The 20,476-nt window shown below is 46.6% G+C and overlaps 2 protein-coding genes across 2 annotated transcripts in view; both read left to right on the forward strand.

Moving 5' to 3' along the window:
- The window catches only part of LOC140291215 (uncharacterized), a 67,963-nt gene extending 53,168 nt beyond the window's left edge, over positions 1-14,795 (forward strand). Inside the window, exon 13 of the mRNA XM_072379399.1 lies at positions 14,511-14,795. The gene's annotated coding sequence lies outside the window, so the exon portion shown is untranslated. The remainder of the gene's footprint in view (positions 1-14,510) is intronic.
- LOC140291231 (uncharacterized) overlaps positions 1-20,476 on the forward strand; it is a 35,678-nt gene that overhangs the window by 2,387 nt on the left and 12,815 nt on the right. The window contains exons 8-18 of the mRNA XM_072379400.1: positions 5,846-7,646; positions 7,773-7,946; positions 11,403-11,576; positions 11,790-11,963; positions 12,877-12,923; positions 13,048-13,593; positions 17,662-17,719; positions 18,674-18,720; positions 18,968-18,999; positions 19,041-19,151; positions 20,178-20,300. Of these exons, the coding sequence (XP_072235501.1) occupies positions 5,846-7,646; positions 7,773-7,946; positions 11,403-11,576; positions 11,790-11,963; positions 12,877-12,923; positions 13,048-13,593; positions 17,662-17,719; positions 18,674-18,720; positions 18,968-18,999; positions 19,041-19,151; positions 20,178-20,300 (3,287 nt within the window). The remainder of the gene's footprint in view (positions 1-5,845; positions 7,647-7,772; positions 7,947-11,402; positions 11,577-11,789; positions 11,964-12,876; positions 12,924-13,047; positions 13,594-17,661; positions 17,720-18,673; positions 18,721-18,967; positions 19,000-19,040; positions 19,152-20,177; positions 20,301-20,476) is intronic.

Genomic DNA, 20,476 nt, shown 5'->3' on the forward strand with positions numbered 1-20,476 from the left:
CCTGGACTACTATCATGGACTATTTCCATATCGATGTGATCAGCAGCCCGTCTCCACAGTCTCCCTGAATTCATCCCTCACCCAAAATTTAGCTTATGCACCCACCAACCCTTTTAGCTGCTTGGTACCTGTCAACTGCTCCTGGTGACCCCGGGACAACTAAGTCAGAAAGGCCTCCTTCTTCAGCTCGATGGCTTTCCTCACCAATGGTGTCCACCAATGGGTACCACCAATGTTACCACGAAAACAGGCACCAACAACCTTCAGGCCACACCTCTTGGAAGATGCATCTAAAATGGAAAGACCATGTCCCTGACCTCACCCGGTATGTGAGAAAAATTATCCTAGAGGTGTAGGTTAAAGACCTCGCAGACAGAGGCCTCAATCAGACATTACCAGTACACCCTTGTTCCTCGTTATTATTATTTGCTATTGAAAAAAATTCTGCTTGTTGAATGCCCCCCTCCAAAACACTGAAATGAAATATTTAAGCATGTGCTCACCAAGGCCAGGGAGATATTCAACCAAATGACACTAAGCCTGAGAAAAACATTTAAAACTTGAGATTCATTTTGTCTTTCCAAGATGCACCGGGTGTAACGGGGGGTGTATGGACCCAATTGCAGTACAAAGGAGTCAGAAGACAGTGGTAAAAAGTTCATGGCTTTACTGAGACTCTGGCAGACAGACAAACGGTTTAGAAACCGGCAAACAGGAATCAGGAGAGGAGAGGCAAAGTTCTTGGTCAGGGACAGAAGGCTGGGTCCAATTACCAGGAGGCAGACGAAGCAGGGAATCAGGGACAGGCGAGGTCGGTACCGGTAAAGCTGGCAGGAGAACGCTGGAAAGACTTGCATGGCAAAGAACAATCTGGCAAAGGATAGAGTGTGGAGCTGGTGACTATCTGCTGGGCTGATTGCATGTGATGAGAGGCAGCTGTGTGCACAGGTGAGTGAACTGATGAGGTGTGTGTGGCTGACAGGCTGAGTGGGGCAGAAGCAGGATTAATGGAAAATTACTGATGGTTGGATGACTAAACTGTGACAGAACCCCCCCTTCAAGGGACGGCCCCTGACGTCCCCAAAACAAGTCCAAGGAACCAGGTGGGAGGAGGGGGAACAGGAAGGCAGGCTAAAACTCGGGAGAACCCAAGAACTCCCCATCCTCAGGTTGTGAGGAAGGCGAGATCGCCGGCTGGTCCACTGCCTCCTCCTCCGACAGGGAGTCCTCCCACTGGTCCGGGGCAGTGGAAGGGCCAGCAGCAGGCGTCCTATGGCGAGGGCCCCTGCCGATGTTGCTGGGGGAGGGCTGGTCCGGATGTTGCTGGTGAAAGACATGGATGAGACCCCGGTCCACAATGTGTTGAGCAGGAACCCAGGATCTTTCTTCCGGACCGTAGCCCTCCCAGTCGACGAGGTACTGACAGCCCCTTCCACGTCGGCGAGAGCGAATGATGCGGCGCACTGCATATGTGAGTCCCCCTTCAATGAGGCGAGGGGGGGGGTGGAGCAGCAGGCAGCAGCAGGCACCAGCGTGCTCTCGCTGACCGGCTTGACCTTGGACACATGGAATGTCGGGTGCACCCGCATAGACCGAGGGAGTTTGAGCCGGACTGCCACAGGATTGATGACCTTCTCGATAGTGAAGGGCCCAACAAACTTGGGAGCCAGCTTGTTGGATTCCACACGCAGAGGAAGGTCACGGGTGGAGAGCCAAACTTTCTGGCCCACCTGGTATTGTGGAGCTTGAGAGCGATGACGGTTGGCTGCTGAGGAGTATCGGTCTGCCGCCTTCAGGAAGGAGGCCCTAGCATGGCTCCAGGTCCAACGACAGCGACGGATGAAGGCTTGAACTGAAGGGCCAGAGGCCTCCCCTTCCAGGGCTGGGAAGAGAGGAGGCTGGTAACCGTAGGCACACTGGAAAGGAGACAAACCAGTGGCGGAGCTGGTAAGGGTGTTGTGGGCATATTCCTTCGATGGTAGCAGGACTGTCACAAAGTCCACTGAAATGTGGGACCAGGGGCGATGTGGCACTGGGAGAGGCTGCAGGAGGCCGGATGGTGCTTGACACGATGTTTTATTCTGATTGCAGGTCTGGCAGGCTTTGAGATACTCCCAGGTGTCCTGCTGTAACGTGGCCCACCAGAAACGTTGTAGAAGGACCTCCCGGGTTCTCTGGATCCCAGGATGGCAGGTCAACTTAGAACCATGGGCCCACTGGAGTACATCCGACCTCAGAGCTGCAGGCACGAATAAACAACCAGAAGGGCAGGCACTTGGACCAGGCTGACCCTCTGTGGCAGCTCTCACTTTCTCCTCAATTTCCCAAGTCAGGGATGCCACAACACACGGGGACAGAAGGTCTGTAGGAGAGGGTGAAATTGAACCTAGTGAAGAAGAGGGCCCATCGTGCCTGTCGAGAATTGAGTCTCTTAGTGGTTCGAATGTACTCCAGGTTCTTGCGGTCCGTCCAAACCAGGAAGGGCTGCTTGGTTCCCTCCAGCCAGTGCCGCCACTCCTCCAGGGCCAGTTTGACAGCAAGGAGTTCCCGGTTACCAATGTCATAATTTCTCTCGGCTGGGGAAAGACGCCGAGAGAAAAAGGCACATGGGTGGATCTTCTGGTCACTGGCTGCTCGCTGGGACAGCACAGCCCCTACACCCATGTCAGATGCATCCACCTCTACGATGAACTGCCGTTCGGCGTCAGGAACTTGGAGGATGGGTGCAGAACTGAAGCGGTCTCTCAGGGTCTGAAAGGCTGTATCTGCCGAATGGGACCATCGGAAGGAAGTCTTGGAGGATGTCAGGGCTGTGAGAGGGGCAGCGATGGAGCTATAGTTCCGGATGAAGCGCCTGTAAAAATTGGCAAAGCCCAGGAACTGCTGCAGCTTCTTACGGGTTTCAGGGACTGGCCAGCACCTAACTGCATCCACAGGATCCATCTCCAGGTGACCTTGAGTCACAATGTAACCCAGGAATGACACAGTCTGTGAGTGACTCTCACACTTTTCGGCCTTCACGAAAAGGGAGTTCTTCAGCAAGCGTTGGAGGACCGTCTGGACACGGTGGATATTTTCTTCGCGGGACTTAGAAAAAATGAGGATGTCGTCCAAATAGACGAAAACATATTTGTCGATCATGTCTCTGAGGAGGTCGTTGACCAAGGCCTGGAAAACTGCCGGGGCATTGGTGAGGCCGAATGGCATCACCAAATATTCATAATGTCCGGTGGGCGTGTTAAAAGCAGTCTTCCATTCATCCCCCTCTCGGATGCGGACAAGGTGGTAGGCCTTACGGAGGTCGAGCTTGGTGATGATCATGGCTCCTTGAAGTAACTCAAAGGCTGAGGAGATGAGGGGAAGAGGGTACCGGTTCTTTATATTGATGTCATTAAGTCCCCTGCAATCAATGCAGGGGCGCAGGGTCTTGTCCTTCTTCTCGACAAAGAAAAATCCTGCCCCAGCAGGAGACGACGAGGGTCGGATAATACCGGCAGAACTGAAGTGCGTTGTCTGCTGGGGTACAGAGGCCTCTTTAAGGCAGACCTGGTGGCAGGAGTTCTTCCAACTGAGGATGCCCCCTGTGGCCCAGTCGATGTGGGGGCTGTGTCGACGTAGCCAAGGGTAGCCTAAGATCAGTGGAATGTTGGAAGATGACAGGAGGTGAAACTGGATGTTCTCATGGTGGTTACCGGAAAGTAGCATGTGGACAGGAGAAGTCTGGTGAGTGACAGTCTCCAGAAGATGGCCATCAAGGGCTTTGGCAGGAATTGGGGTGTCAAGTGGAATCTTCTTAAGTCCGAGTTGTATGGCTAAGCTCTCAGCCATAATGTTGGCATCTGCACCAGAGTCTATAAAAGTGGGCAGGGTGTGTGCACCACCAGGAAGGAGGAGCTTGACTTGGAACAGAGGGCGTAAGCTTGAGGAGGAAGACTTTGCTGCCGTGTGACTCACCAGGACTTCCTCACTCACTGGTGAACTGGTGTCTTTTAACGGGCAGCGGGAGATAAAATGTCCAGCTTGTCCACAGTACATACACATAACAGATTCCCCTTACGGCGGCGCTCTCGCTCTTCGGGTGTAAGCTTGGTGCGGCCCACCTGCATGGGCTCAGACGCCAATATCCATAACGGGTAAAGAGGAACCGGAAGCAGATGAGTAACCTGGCCAGTGACCTGGGTCGAGACGACCAGGAGTGTTCTGTCTCCTCTCCCTTCTCCGGGCCTGTATGCGGAGGTCCAGCCGAACAGTAAGTTCAATGAGACTGTCCAGTGTGGAAGGTAGAGGATAGGAAACCAGTTCATCCTTGATGTAGTCTGCCAAACCATCCAGAAAAGCATCGCGCAGAGCCGCAGTGTTCCAGTTGCTTCGACGGGCCCTGGTCCGGAAATCGATGGAGAAGTCAGCCACTGACTGGTTCCCTTGGCACAGGGAGAGCAGATCACGGGCGGGATCAGGTCCGGAAGCGCCCAACCCGAACACCTTGCGTAGTTCCTCAGAACCTGGAATGATGCACAGGCGGAAGTCCCACTCTGCAGTTCCCCACAGGAGGGCTCTGCCGGTCAGGTTGCTAATTACGTATGCCACCCTGGCCTCCTCGGTGGCAAACGTGTATGGCTGCAGGTCGACGAGTAAGGAGCAGGAGGTCAGGAATGAACCGCAGAGTTCAGGGTTTCCATCATATCGCTCAGGGGTTCCCACTCCGGGCTCAGAGATCATTCTGGGTTGTGGCAGAGCTGGAGCAGGAGTTGGCATCTGCACCAGAGTCTATAAAAGTGGGTAGGGTGTGTGCACCCAGACACTGATGAGGTGTGTGTGGCTGACAGGCTGAGTGGGGCAGAAGTAGGATCAATGGAAAATTACTGATGGTTGGATGACTTAACTGTGACACCGGGGTGGGGCGGAGTTGTTAAGACCAACAATGGCAAGACCGTGACAGCTAAGCATCCTCTTAAAAATTTCCGTTAGTCTAATATGTTTGTGAATTTGTGATGATTCCAGTAGGGATATAACACGGCTAACGTTAGCTCATAACAAAGGCTAACATAACTATCTCACATTCGAATGTCATTTTCATGCAATTGTGACAGACCTAATGCAAACGCAGCGACGTAACTGAGATATAGATTGACGTAATGGCGTGGCTCCCCTTAGCACCCAGAGCTATGGAAAAACAAACTGGTTCTCAGCTAGTTTCGCAAGTTCAGGCCCCGAAACAAGTTGAACAAGTTATGACCCACCACCAGCACTGGCCCCGAACCAGCCCTGGAACTGATTTGGTGGAAAAGGGGTATATTACCGGTTTATCTGTGTGATCTCTCCTCTGGGATGTTCAGGAAGGTGATCCATAGACCCTATGAAAATAACAGATGTCAATGGTCTTCAAGGTAGTACCCAATCCTGTCAAGGATGGCTTTTAATACAAGAAGACTCCCCTAGGCAGGTGCTGGTCAAATCATCGCTTCATGCTGCCTGTCAAAAGCAGCGGCAGGTGCACCACCCACTCTGTGAGACAGGCTGTCACCCTGGTCTCTTAAGATATCAAGCAATGCCACTGTGCCAACATTTTTATATCATTGTGTCACATCTCTCTTTACAGCCGAGCAAGCCTAAATTAAAGAGTGTCTTTTTGTAGCTTAAATGCTACCCTCGATCTCTGTTATTACGTAAGATAATTAATGTCTCACTCTTTGTCTTTGTTGATTATCTAAAGGGATGGGCAGAGCAAACTTGTAGGAATAGTTTCCCACAAGCATGTCTGTTTTTTCTTATTTCTTATCTGTGTGTAAACTAATTGAATTCAACGTGTTTAATCGCTCAGTAAAATTCTATTCTGTTTATGTAGGGACTTCTGCTGGAAATTGCCAACGTAAACTTAAATCTGCTCTAGAGAAGAAGTTCCAGTGTGTGTTTGAGGGGATTCCTAAAGCAGGAAACCCAACCCTGCTGAATCAGATCTTCACAGAGCTCTATATCACAGAGGGAGGGACTGGAGAGGTCAATGATGAACATGAGGTCAGACAGATTGAAGCAGCATCCAGGAAAGCAGGCAGAGCAGAAACATCCATCAGACATGAAGACATCTTTAAACTCCCACCTGGAAGAGAGGAACCAATCAGAGCAGTGATGACAAAGGGAGTGGCTGGCATTGGGAAAACAGTCTTAACTCAGAAGTTCACTCTGGACTGGGCTGAAGGCAAAGCCAACCAGGACATCCACTTCATGTTTCCATTCACTTTCAGAGAGCTGAATGTGCTGAAAGAGAAAAAGTTCAGCTTGGTGGAACTTGTTCATCACTTCTTTACTGAAACCAAAGCAGCAGGAATCTGCAGGTTTGAACAGTTCCAGGTTGTGTTCATCTTTGACGGTCTGGATGAGTGTCGACTTCCTCTGGACTTCCACAGCAAGGAGCCCCTGACTGATGCTACAGAGTCCACCTCAGTGGATGTGCTGCTGACAAACCTCATCAGGGGGAACCTGCTTCCCTCGGCTCGCCTCTGGATAACCACACGGCCTGCAGCAGCCAATCAGATCCCTCCTAGCTGTGTTGGCATGGTAACAGAGGTCAGAGGGTTCTCTGATCCACAGAAGGAGGAGTACTTCAGGAAGAGATTCAGAGATAAGAAGCAGGCCAGCAGCATCATCTCCCACATCAAGACATCACGAAGCCTCCACATCATGTGCCACATCCCAGTCTTCTGCTGGATCACTGCTTCAGCACTTGAGGATGTGTTGAAAACCAGAAAGAGAGGAGAGCTGCCCAAGACCCTGACTGAGATGTACATCCACTTCCTGGTGGTTCAGACAAAACTGAGGAAAGTCAAGTATGATGGAGGAGCTGAGACAGATCCACACTGGAGCCCAGAGAGCAGGAAGATGATTAAGTCTCTGGGAAAACTGGCTTTTAAGCAGCTGCAGAAAGGAAACCTGATCTTCTATGAATCAGACCTGACAGAGAGTGGCATCGATATCTCAGCAGCCTCAGTGTACTCAGGAGTGTTCACACAGATCTTTAAAGAGGAGAGAGGGCTGTACCAGGAGAAGGTGTTCTGCTTCATCCATCTGAGTGTTCAGGAGTTTCTGGCTGCTCTTCATGTCCATCTGACCTTCATCAGCTCTGGACTCAACCTGATGGAAGAACAAAAGACATCCTTGCTGTCTGAAACAAAGGAAGATGAATCTGCAGAGACTGATATCTATGTGAGTGCTGTTGACAAAGCATTACAGAGTCCAAATGGACACCTGGACCTGTTCCTCCGCTTCCTCCTGGGTCTTTCCCTGCAGACCAATCAGGGTCTCCTACGAGGCCTGCCAACACAGACAGGAAGTAGCTCACAGACCAATCAGCAAACAGTCGATTACATCAAGAAGAAGATCAGTGAGAATCTGTCTGCAGAGAGAAGCATCAATCTGTTCCACTGTCTGAATGAACTGAATGATCGTTCTCTGGTGGAGGAGATCCAACAGGCCCTGAGTTCAGGAAGTCTCTCCACAGATAAACTGTCTCCTGCTCAGTGGTCAGCTCTGGCCTTCATCTTAGTGACATCAGAACAAGATCTGGATGTGTTTGACCTGAAGAAATACTCTGCTTCAGAGGAGGCTCTTCTGAGGCTGCTGTCAGTGGTCAAAGCCGCCAACAAAGCTGTGTAAGTGCATTGTTGGATTTCTTTATCATTAGCAGGAAACCAAACCCAGGACTTCATATTTTTTCAAGAAGAGAAAATAATTAGGAGAGCTGTAACAATTTTGTATATTTTCTTTTTTTTTTCCAGTCTGAGTTTCTGTTACCTCTCAGAGAGAAGCTGTGAAGCTCTGTCCTCAGTTCTTAGCTCCCGGTTTTCAAGTCTGAAGGAGCTGGACCTGAGTAACAACGACCTGCAGGATTCGGGAGTGAAGCAGCTGTCTTCTGGACTGAAGAGTCCTACTTGTTCACTGGGAACTCTCAGGTCAGAGTAATTAAGTTTCTTAAATATGATTGAAATGTGAATGATCCTCTTTAATGAAACACTCCTAATAGGCTTGAGTTGTCCATGGAAACACGATCTCCTAGAACCCCTTGTGTCACGGGTGATCAGGGCATTGTCATTAGTTAACCCAGAACAGAGAAACAGGGACCTCTGGTCCTATTGGTCCAACATCTTGTGGCTGGGTTGACTGGTCAGTTACCTGCTCAGACCCAACCTGATAGGAATATCTGAGGGTCTTTTGGGTCCACAAGCCAGAAAAGTAAGTTGCACATTCTCACGGGTAATGCTATCAGCCAGATGCTTTGTTCTTTCGGTACCAATCAGCTGTTTTAGGTATCCCCTGGGATGACCATGCCCTAAAGGCCTCTTACTTCAGCTTTAAGGCTTCCCTCAGCTGGTGTCCATCAGCAGGTCCTCTCTCAATATGTCTAAAATATATATATTTAGATAATTTAAAAAAAAACTCTCCTAAAGGTGTGTTGAAGATCTTCTTCAACACACAGTCTCCCTCACAACTCCCTCACAACTTATTTGGGTTTACCAGGTCTGTCTGGCAGTCTCCCCCGTCACCAGATCCCAGCAGGTGAGATCTCCGCCCCTCTCTTCACCCGAGTGTTCAAGACAAACAGCAGCAGGTCTGATGATATGGCAATGAAACTGACATTTGACCTAAGATGTCCTTGTACCAAGAACGCTTATGGTTGAACATGGTGTTTGTTATCGCTGATCCATGACTTGTACAGAGGTCCAATAACAAAACACCACTTGGGTTCAGATCAAGAAGACAGTTCCTCCCAATCATACCCCTCCAGGTCATTTAGTCATGGCCCACATTGGTATTGAGCTCTCCCAGAGTAACAATGAAATCTCCACTTGGCACCCTCTCCAGGACTCTACCCAGGGACTCTAAGAAGTTGGGGTTCTTCGAAAAACTCTTTGTTTCACTGTTTGTCTGGCTCCTCCCTAAAACTAATTTGCCCTGGGAGACTCTACAATGGCTAATGCCCCTGACAAAACAGCTCTCAGGACCCACCACAATAATGGTGGTGATACTTAAGAGGCATTATCCAACCATCCATCCATCTTCTTAACCACATATTCGACATGGGGTCGTGGTGAAAATACGGAGAGTAGCGAAACCAAGACATCCCTGTCCCCCGCTAGTTCCTCCAGCTTATCCTGGGTGACCCCAAGCCTTTCCCAGGCCAATTAAGAGATAAAATCTCTCCCAGCTTGACCTTGGGACCTTGTCCCAGTTGGTTGTGCCCAGTACACCCCCAAAGAAAGGCAACCAGGAGGCATCCTGATCAGGTGCCCAAACGACCTCAACTGGCTCCTGTCAATCTGGAGGAGTAGGGGCTCTACTTTGAGTCTCTCCCGGATAGCTGAACTCCTCACCTTGTCATGGATTGTGAGATCCACCACCCCACGAAGAAAACTCATTTCCAGCCTCTTGTACCCATATCTTATTCTTTCGGTCACGGTTCAAAGTTCATGACCATAGATGAGGGTAGGGATTAAAACTGCCCAGAAAATCGAGAGGTTTCCTTTGTGACTCAGGTCCCTCTCCACCACAACAGTCCAGTACAGCAACTGTATCACTGCTGCTGCATGTCCCAGTCTGCACCTGATCTCACCATCCCTCCTCCCATCACTCGTGAATAAGACTCCAAGGTTAAACTTCTCCACTTGGGGTATGTTCTCTCCCCCTACATGGAGAGGGCATGTCAGCATTTTGTGCAAAAGGACCATGGACTCAGACTTTGAGGTGCTAATCCACATACCAACTGCTTCACACTCAGCTGCGAACTGTTCCAGTGTATGCTGGAGGCACTCTTGTGAAGAAGCCAAAATGACAACATCATCCGCAAATAGCAGCGATGAAATCCTCAGGATACACCCTCCTGGCCTCTGCTACGCCTCAACATCCTGTCCCTGAATATCACAAAGAGTGGAGACAAGGCACAACCTTGGCGGAGTCCTACACCCACCCGGAACGACTCTGACTTAATGCCGAGTATACAAGCACAGCTCTCACATTGGGCATACAAAGATCGAACAGTCTGTACTAGTGGCCCCGGCCACTAGTTGTAAATCTAGCTGTAAAACACTTTGAATTGCCTTGTGTACGAAATGTGCTCTACAAATGCTGTAAACTTGCCTTTCCTTGATACCCCGGTATTTGGCACACACCCTTCGATCCCCTTTTTTAAAAATAGGGATCACCAGTTTTCCAGTCCAAGGGTTCTGCACCCGAGGTCCATGCGATATTACAGAGACGTGTCAGCTACGACAGCCCCACAACATCCAGAGCCTTAAGCATTTCCAGGCCTATTTCATCCACCCCCAGGGCCTTACCTTGGTGACCTCAATAAGAGAAATGGATACGGACAACCCAGACATCTCTGGCTCCGACTTGTGTCCAGGAGGCATGAAGCTCCTCAAAGTGTTCCCTCCACCTTCCAACAATATCCTCATTCGAGGTAAGAGGATCTCCACTCCTGCTGAGTACAGCTTGAATAAGACCATTCCCGAGTTGCCCAGAACCTCTTTGAGGCCTATTGAAAGTCACTTTCCTCCCATGCCACTGAATTTGCTCCTGCAACCGCAGCCGTTGCTGCCTTTCAAGCTTGTCGATACCCATCTGCTGTGTCTGGAGTCTCCGGAGCCAACCAGGCCCTGAAGGCCTCTTCAACCTGATGGCTTTCTGAACCGTTGGAGTCCACCAATGGGTTCTTGGGTTTGCCGCTGTGACAGGCACCAACAAGCCACAACTGTGCACAGATGCTTCCTCAACTGAGGTGTTGAACAGGGTCCACTCGGACTCCAATACTGAGTATTGCAGTATTTCAGGGTCCTGTTTAGAAGTAATGGAACAACAGAGGTTTTTCTCAGCTTCCACAGTGCTGCAGTTGGTGTACAGCAGAGAAGAAAAAGCTGAGCCATAAAGCAAAGGTTTTGATTTATAACTGGTTCTACATTTTCACATTCGCTTGGCTATTGAATATGGGTATTGACTCCAAGACCAAGACTGCTTATTATATAGACTGAAATAACTGCTGTAAGTAGGTTGACAGATCTTACCTGAAATTTGGTGTGAGGTTCAGAAATTCTAGAGTTGTTTCTACTTCCCCTGCTGCTTCTCCATATCAGAGAGATGCTGGTTTACCTGACAAAGGTGCCTTCTGGGCACTTTGCTTTAGAGGTCTACCAAGCACAGGCGGGTGGAGGCTCTGTGGATGATTTAAGACTCGTGGAGGGATTATATCTTCCAGCTGAAGCAGCAGGGGATTCCTCAGGTGGATATCTAGGAATTTACTTCAAGAACTTGGAGGATTTGAGAGGTTTTGAGAATTAATTGTTTGGTGAGTTTATACTCATGTTGAGAGTATTTGTTGTAAATTGTGTCTTAATTAATTTACGTTACGTTTACAGGCTAAATGACTGTAACCTCTCAGAGAGAAGCTGTGAAGCTCTGTCCTCAGTTCTGAGTTCTGAGTCCTCGAATCTGTCTCAGCTGGACCTCACTAACAACGACCTGCAGGATTCAGGAGTGATGTTTCTATCTGCAGGAATCGAGAGTCCTCATTGTAAACTCGAAACTCTCAGGTCAGTATTGATCCAATGTTTTAGCTTTTTAGGCTAATTCATAAAGCAGAAATACAATGTTTTGTAAGTGTACAATTCCTCTGAGAATATTTTAGTCTTTTTTTTCTTGATTTCTCTACTTATATCGCGGGGATATGACATATTAGAGACTATTCTGAAGAATCAATTCATGAAAACTCATACCAGAAGTGGTTTTCACATGTTTTTTTACAGCCTGTCAGGCTGTCTGATCACAGAGGAAGGCTGTGCTTCTCTGGCTGAAGCTGTGACCTCCAAACCCTCCCATCTGAGAGAGCTGGACCTGAGCTACAACCATCCAGGAGACTCAGGAGTGAAGCTGCTCACTGCTCGACTGGAAGATCCAAACTGCAGACTGGAAACTCTCAGGTATGTCTGACAGAGGAGGAAGAACTGGACATATTTACTTTGTTTGTTTCTCTACAGCCATATTTTTTCCATGGTGAATGTAAGTGTTATGTGAACATTTTTGCCTAAAAGTTCCAGTAACAACAATAACAACACTCAAAAATCACTCCTGAGAGGTGCAGCACAAAGCAGGATTAGTAGCTCAGTCTGATGTTGAGCATATAGTCAAACTTTGCCCCTGTCATACTGCCCATTTAAGGAGGGTGATGGGCGGTATGGTGCACTGCTTTAACCAATAAACTGTTCCCACAGCACCAACCCTCTGTTTGTAAGCACACACTGATGCTGCGCTGAGCCACCTCTGTTTGATCTGTGGCATTACCAAAAAGATGGGTTTGCACGGAGGTCTTTTTTGTGCTGATGTTGTGCAGCTGCTGTACAAAAAAAGGGTTTGTGTTGGCATCTGACAATGTAAAAAAAAAAAAGAAGAACAGTGCTTGATTAACTCTGTTTAAACTTTGGATTGTTGAACAACAGGAAAAATGTGATCTCATAAAATTCTTGGTTTGCATTTAGATATTAAATATGTTGGCATTTTAATTGTCAAATTTAGCAACAGTACAATTGATTTAATTATATCTATTTAGTATTTCCTCTTGTAGAGTTGGTTCATCGTGCATTTTAACCTAGAATCAACATAAACCTTCTGCCTTTTGTCACAGTCATTTCTGCTCCAGGAGAGCCTGGATTAACAAAGTAGAATGAAAACCACAGCTCTAAACTTTAGAAATGCTCCATTCCAGTGTATGTGTCCAGATGTTGGACTGTTCCTCTCTCAGTGTAGAACAAAGTGTGTGGCAGCCATGTAATGATGTAATGTCCATGTGTGCATGCTGAAAGAGACTCTCTGACCACCCCCCCCCCCTCCTTTCAGGGTGGAGCCTGCTGGAGAACGATGGCTGACACCAGGTCTGAGGAAGTGTAAGTGTGTTCTTCATCTGATTCATGACATCCAGCCATCTTCACTGTCACATCCCTCACTGATCAAAGTGAACAGATGATAGATCAATAACTGCAGCTGGATTGTGTTTGTTCTCTCCATCAGATTCCTGTCGACTCACCATCGACACAAACACAGTGAGCAGGAAACTGAAACTGTCCAACAACAACAGGAAGGTGACACAGGTGGAGGAGGTTCAGCCATATCCCGATCATCCAGACAGATTTGACTGGTGTCGTCAGCTGCTGTGTGAAGATGTTCTGACTGGTCGGCATTACTGGGAGGTGGAGCGGAAAGGGAGGACGCACATATCAGTGAGTTACAGAGGAATCGGCAGAAAAGGAGACAGTGATGCCTGTGAGTTTGGATACAATCCGCAGTCCTGGAGTCTGTTCTGCTCTGATGGTATCTGCTCTGCCTACCACAACAACAAAGGAACATCTGTCCGTCTCTCCTCCTCCTCCTCCTCCGCCTCCTCTGTCTTTAACAGAGTAGCAGTGTATTTGGACCATCCTGCTGGCACTCTGTCCTTCTACAGAGTCTCCTCTGACACACTGATCCACCTCCACACCTTCAACACCACATTCACTGAACCTCTGCATCCTGGATTTGGAGTTGGTTTCAGGCCCGGTTCTTCAGTGTTTCTGCCTTTACTTTAGAGTCAGAAAGATTTACGGTTCAGACAATACTGTCAGAAAGTTTGATCTCTACACGACCCTCTTTGTCATTCAGAAACACAATTTCAGTAACATTTCCATTTAAAAAAAAAAAAAAAGATGTTACAGATTATTTCTTGTTAGCTTCTTCTTCCTGTTTGTTGGAGCAGAGAAACAGTAAAGCTCTTATCACCTCAGATTAACTACACTGAAGGCCTTTGCAAACCAAATATGTAAAGTGACCTGATATTGTTACATTTTCAGAAAGTTAAGCAGCACCATTATGAAGTACAGTTTGGACCAAAGAGCTCCAAACAGGTCAAGAACAACATTCTGGGGAACTACAGATTAGTTTTGGGTGATTAAAAAATACGCTTCATGGCGCCATCCAGTCCATAAATGGAACAGGCCAAAGCTGAAGCTCCACGGCTGTGACCGGATTGGAGCTTCATGGGTCGCTTTTAGATCCATGAAGATGGGAACCACAAAGAGACGCTGCTCAAAGAAGACAACGGGGAGATTTTTTATTTTTGTGGATGAGAAAAAAAATCAAACACCTGTCATTATCCTAAAAGCATCGTCTCTATAGAGTGAAGCACGGTGATGGCAGCATCATGCTGTGGTCACATTTAATCATCAGCAGTGTTTAATAATTTAATCTATTTACACCAATCCAGTTGGTATCAAATAACTGAGTTGGTCTGAATAGTTGTTGGGATCAGCTTCTGTTTTTAAATGTTCTGTTTACAGGTAAAAGGGAGACTTGGCTTCAAAGATGGAGGCTACAGTTGTTACAAGAGCCAGTGTTTCTTTTTAACATCTTTTCACTGTTTAGCTCACTTCATCTGAGACCTTTCAGTTCACAGAAGCTGCGGTTAGTTGCTGTGCCTGTCATGAACTGGGATATCAGAGAGGAATCACTGAGCTGAGATGAGTTTACTTCTTAATGGGCGGTCAGGTCTGAAAAGTGACCCTAGAATGTCTGACGTTATGTGCTTTCTATAAAAAGGTCAGAAAAATGGATGTGCCTTTTTCTCCTAACTCGTTTGGATATTAAGTTATTTTGTTTTATTATTGCATTTTCTGCATGAAAAGCTCCATTAGAATAAATGGACTTTTATTTTACTTCATGGTTTTAGTTGTTTTTTTTTATCTTTTGTTGGATTTTTTTTCCTTATCTTTGAGCTCCCAGCTGCCCTTTGTTGGATTAGTTGTTTTTTTGTGATGACTTATGTTTTTAATCAGTTTTAATTAAAAGTTTTCATTTCTTTCACCTGCCTGCCTCGTCTGTGCCTACATTTGAGTTCAGTACCTGCTATCCCACATGACATGTTCATATTGTCACATGAAATATATGTTAATATGGTTTGCGCAGGCATGCTAATGAAAGATAAAAAAGCCAAATTAAAGTGCCGCTGCTGCATCGGTCTGTTAATGTGAGGGCAGCAGGTCAGACCTGTGCGGAAAGCGATACACGAGAAGGTGCCAAGGGGTCCATAAAGGGGCCATTACCCCTGAAAAAGTAGCTATGTAACTATTCAGTCATTACTTCATTCATAACGCATCACACTAAGAAATTACAGTGTAGTTGTCTGTTGTCTTTACACATATTTCCTTATTAGTGAAACTATATGGTTATGAATTACATCAGAATGTTTTGGTCCAAATATGCTTCAATATTTACGTTAGGATCTTTTTCTATAACAAAGATGTGGATGCCTTACAAAAAAAATTACATATAATTTCAATATACTCTTTATGTGACAAATAATTACATTTACAGTTTTACACACTTTTATCAGCATCTTCCTGCAGATTTAATGTAAACAGTTCCAAGTGTCACTGCTGCCATTCCTCCAGGAAGACCGTAGGAACGTTGTCCGTCTCTTATGTCATAAGTAATAACCAATGGGAGAGCAGCTGAGCATTTGGAACAAGCCCCGCCCCCTCACTGTTTGCTTCTGCCAGGGTGACGCACAGAGATCAATCCAAAGAGAGCAGCCTCATTCCCTCTGTTAACACCTTTACGTCCACGAGACCACCGCCATATTTGTGTCCAATTCGACAGTTCTCCTCAGTTTCGATACGGCGGTACACACCTCACACATGAACAAGATGGAGAGACAACGACATTGGTTGCGACCCATATTTATTACCCTCAACAGTATTTTGTCTGCTAACCACAACTCACGTTCCTGGATATTTACATCTACTTGATCCACGATCTCTCCCCCTACAGCCGAGACAGCCTGAAGGCTTTCAAGAGTGCGGATGCCTTAAAAGTAGCTGTAGCTGGATGAGTGAAGGAATCACGGATATGGCACCTGGAGCCAAAGAAATTATATGACACCACAGCAAATTTAGATAATTCAATAACAGTTTTTAAACGTGTGATTTTGGTAGTTTACCGTTATGTTACCCTGACTCGCTAGTTTGCTTTCATTCCCACTTTATCTCGCTGCCAGCTGAAATCCATGAAGGGAAACATATGTGTAACATATTGTTTCACTCGGATCATGCCAGCAGTCTTTTCTTATTGCAGCCAAACAATTATTCCGCCGGTCGCGTCCTTTGGGATGGAATAAAACTGCATTTCAGGGTTTCTTTGTCACCTGCTATCACAGCCAACAACATAACATATTCTTGGCATCTTTCAAATAAGGTCAATTCTCGGTCTTTCGCTGATTTTACTCCTACTCCACCTGTTCTGGTAACCTGAGTGCTGCGGCTGGACAGTGACGTCATGTGGTCCTAATGCATAAACCAGGGGCCTGGAGCCTGGTTGTTTTACAAAGTAAAAAAAGGGGGATCGGACGGGAGTGTGTTCCTGAGGAGGAGTGCTTAAGTGTTCAAGGCCAGGGACCCAAGCCCCCAAATTGAAGCAAGTAAAAATGGGGAACTTTTAACTGATAGATGTTCCCCAAATTGAAGCAAGTAAAAATGGGACACTTTTTATCAGTTAAAAGGGTTCCAAAATGCAGCATGTAAACAAAGGGTTCACTTTGGCAAACGTTCGTTATTAAAAAAATATGCAGAATTGGACCCTTTTTGGCGGATGGTCCAATTTGGCACACTTTTCTGATGGCACGGGTGGCCGAAAGTGAATACTAACTCAACCTAAACGCCACCTGGTGTTGTTAAAAGATGAAGGTGGCCCAAAGTGGACAGAGGGTTCCCACTCCCCAGGAAGTAAAAATGGGGCACTTTTAACCGATAGAAGTTCCCCAAAGTGAAGCAAGTAAAAATGGGACACTTTTTATCAGTTAAAAGGGTTCCAAAATGCAGCATGTAAACAAAGGGTTCACTTTGGCAAACGTTCGTTATTAAAAAATATGCAGAATTGGACCCTTTTTGGCGGATGGTCCAATTTGGCACACTTTTCTGATGGCACGGGTGGCCGAAAGTGAATACTCGCTCAACCTAAACGCCACCTGGTGTTTTTGAACTAGTTCAAAGTGCAGTGCACAAATTTTAAAATGAACTAGTTTAGTTCATGGCTCAAATATTTTAACTAAGTTTACAGTTCCAAAAATGATCCAGTTCATAGTTCTTTTTTTTTCAATTTGTTGTTGCAAGCTATTACTTTTCTAAATTATTGCCACAGCCCATATCGTACCACAGACCGCAATTATTTTAACAATGAAACTATGTGTCAGATTTCATCTTCGTATCCAATTTTGAATCTTTATCCGACCAGGGTTTACATTGGCATTGAGAGGACAGCCCTCATAATACTGGCATTTCCCCATTTGTTGCCACCTATTCAGTCCACACTAGTAGCCAGCTGCAGCTTTTACCCCCAAAAGGAACCTAAAGAAAGCAAGACTGGAGAAATATACCAAATTACAACTTCAAAGTGCAAAACATTTAAACATTATTTATTTGTTCAATAAATCACTTTTATTTTTTGGGGAATGTATTATTTCCTGACTTGTTTGCCCAAAGAAAAAGTAAAGTTCTACAACTTCGGCCATAAGAGTGCAATATTCATCCCAAATAAATAAGTAAACATCAGTTTTGTTTAGCCAGTGGATAGTGATGCCCATAAATGCCTTGTTCACAGCTGGCCAGCAATCTGCTGTGGTGCACACAACATCAATAGAGAGCAAGGAGCCGCTACTGTACGCCGTTAATAACATTTGGGTGGTAGATGGTCTGTTTTGCCGTTGCCGTGTCTTTGGATTTTTTTTTCACGAGCACATACCTACAGGCCAGACGGGTGCTTTAGTTGAATGTGTCGTGTCAGGTTTGCTGTTGATGTAAGGAGTTTTTCCTTCGAACGCGGCGGGCAAAGTTTACAAATAAAAGTTAGATTTTTCCCACCTGGGTCATCACTGACTTTTTTTATAAACATCTTTGAAGTCTTCATTCAAAGATGAGGTAGTGCAGCCGTCACTCGTTTTTGCCTCCATGCTTCGCACTTAGCTGAACGGTGAGACTCTGTGGTGGCTGGTGTTGCCAGATTCCATGTTTTCCGCCTGTTTTCTGTGTGTTTTAGCAAAGTTAAACTGTGACAGAGCGCCGTTGACAAACGCCAGAATGAACGCGTTCACAATAGCGTTCAACTGACAGAAATACAGTACGTTCAGTTCACGTTCGCCCAAAATATGAACAGTTCGTGAACGATCAGTGAACGCGTTCAGGCACAACACTGAAAACCAGCTCCATAACCTCCGTTGTTGTTGCCCTTTTGGAGTTTAGTGACTGCCTTTCTGGTTGATATTTAGGACATCCTAAAACACACCGTCTCCTGCAGCTCATTCATCCTCTTTAACCCTGTATGACCATCATGTGACCTGCTGCTGCTGCCTCCACCTGCAGAGGAAACGACCAATCAGTGATCAGCATCAACAGCTGAACGCATTCAGCTTGGATTCTTCACAATGTGGAGAAATGTTGCCAAATGTGAAGCTCTCAGTTTAAAGAAGGAGCCTCCTGATTTTCTGCGTGTTCATGAACTTTTCAGACAGTAAAAAGCTCCGTTTTTCCTCTTTATTTCGTCTCGTCTTTACACCACAGTTCCACATGCGTGCTGCTCAGTGTTGAATCTTCACTGTGGTTCTCTTTTAATTCAGTTCCACCTGCTGTGCTGTTAAACAGCTGACATCACGGAGCTTTGACCGTCAGATCTAACAGAGAAACTGTTGGAAACACGTGTTTCCTCTGGGAGAGACAATGACTTCAATAAATCCTGTTCTGGAGGAGCTGACAGGGAGAATAAAGTGGAAATAACTGAATAAAGAGCCTCATTTGTGGCTGTAATGATAGAGATTACCGTTTATGACGCACTGATCTCTAACTGGATCAGAACTCCCTTTCGAGGCGTTACCTCTCAGTTTAGTTTCACTTTCCACCCTGTTGTGGCGCAGCTGATATTCTCCGTGTGAAGCTCCGTCTGAAGGTAATTTCAGCTGTTTTTAATGTGTGACTCTTTAACATCAGCTGTTGGCAGCTCAGTTCCGGCAGAAATCTGCGCTCCAAACTTCACGGAACCGGACTGGCAGCTGGAACCGTGAAGTCGGGACGAAGGACGCAGCGGCTCGGCTCGGCTCGGTTGGGCTCGGCTGGGCTCGGCTGGGCTCGGCCTGTCCGCCATGTTGTGCCGTTTCAATAAGTCCTGAACGAAGCTGTTAAACTTTACACAACTTCTGGCCTACAATAGTTGGACTGCTCAGATCTGGACAGAATTGTTCTGAAGAAGCTGCGGATCCATTGATTCCTGGGTGATGGGCAGCAGAGAGGAAGAGCAGGCTCTGGAATATAATAATATATATGATATATAATAATAATATAGAATAAAATACCGCATGTTAGTGGAAAGAGTCATGAGATGACAGCGAAACATTTCTCAACAATGCAGATCTCATGAAAACATCGAGAGCAGAATAGGGCTTATTAATGTGGAACTATGGGATGTCCTGTTCGCTTTTATAGGGGAAACGGACGGAAGCTGGCATTTAGTTTCTCCGAGTTATGCGCAGTGGCGGCTCCAGACTAAATTTATCGGGGGGCCCGGGGGGGGGGACAAGAGTTTTTCATGGGGCCACAGAACAAAAAAAGATACGAGGGGAATTTATTTGCAGCACAAACAAATTTAATTATAAAATAAAACAGAAATGAATTTGAAAGCAAAGTCTTCACATGCTGTACATCTGCAGAATAATCCTTTAAATAGCAGCTTGTCTGCTGTCCCCCGTTAATGTGGTCGGAAACGTCCTCGAACTGGGCTGCGCTGGTGGGCCATCCGGGCACCTGCTGATACCTGAAAAGACATGAATGTAGAGAAACATGAGGGTGTAACTGCTAACAGTATTATGATGAGCGTTCAGAAGATTTGTTGCTCTCTGTTCCAGATGTCCGGACCGAACCGGGTCAAAGTGCTTTTGTTCTTTCTGCTGCTTTTATAATATGTTGCAGAAAGACTGAAATGACCTGAACGCATTTCATGGAGCGCTTTGAAATCCAAACGGAGTTCTTGAGGCTGACTCCACTGCATGCACTTGTGTTTTCTTGGGTTTGTGCTTCACCTGTGTGCTTTTGGGACTGTGTTCTGTGTTTATTGCTGCATATCTCGGCCAGGACTCCCTGGAAAAGAGCTCCACAGACTTCTGCTTCACTGGAACATGCTTGGAGTCCATTTCAGAGGAGCTCACTTATGTCTTACTGCTCTGCGGCGTTTCACAGCTGCTTCAGACCATTAAAGTCAGTGACTGACATGTTCAGGTGCACAGTATGAGGAAGTTTTCACAGAGCAGGACTTTAAGTTTTACACTGAGAATGTGAAGCTGACATCCTGCAGCGGTTTGGTTGGACGCCATGTTGTATTCCTGCTTCCTCTGAGGCTCTCCTGTGTACAGACCCTGAATTCTAACTCAGGA

The sequence above is a fragment of the Leuresthes tenuis genome, unplaced genomic scaffold, assembly GCF_036924035.1.
Source record: "Leuresthes tenuis unplaced genomic scaffold, fLeuTen1.0.hap1 SCAF_1, whole genome shotgun sequence".
Classification (NCBI taxonomy): domain Eukaryota; kingdom Metazoa; phylum Chordata; class Actinopteri; order Atheriniformes; family Atherinopsidae; genus Leuresthes; species Leuresthes tenuis.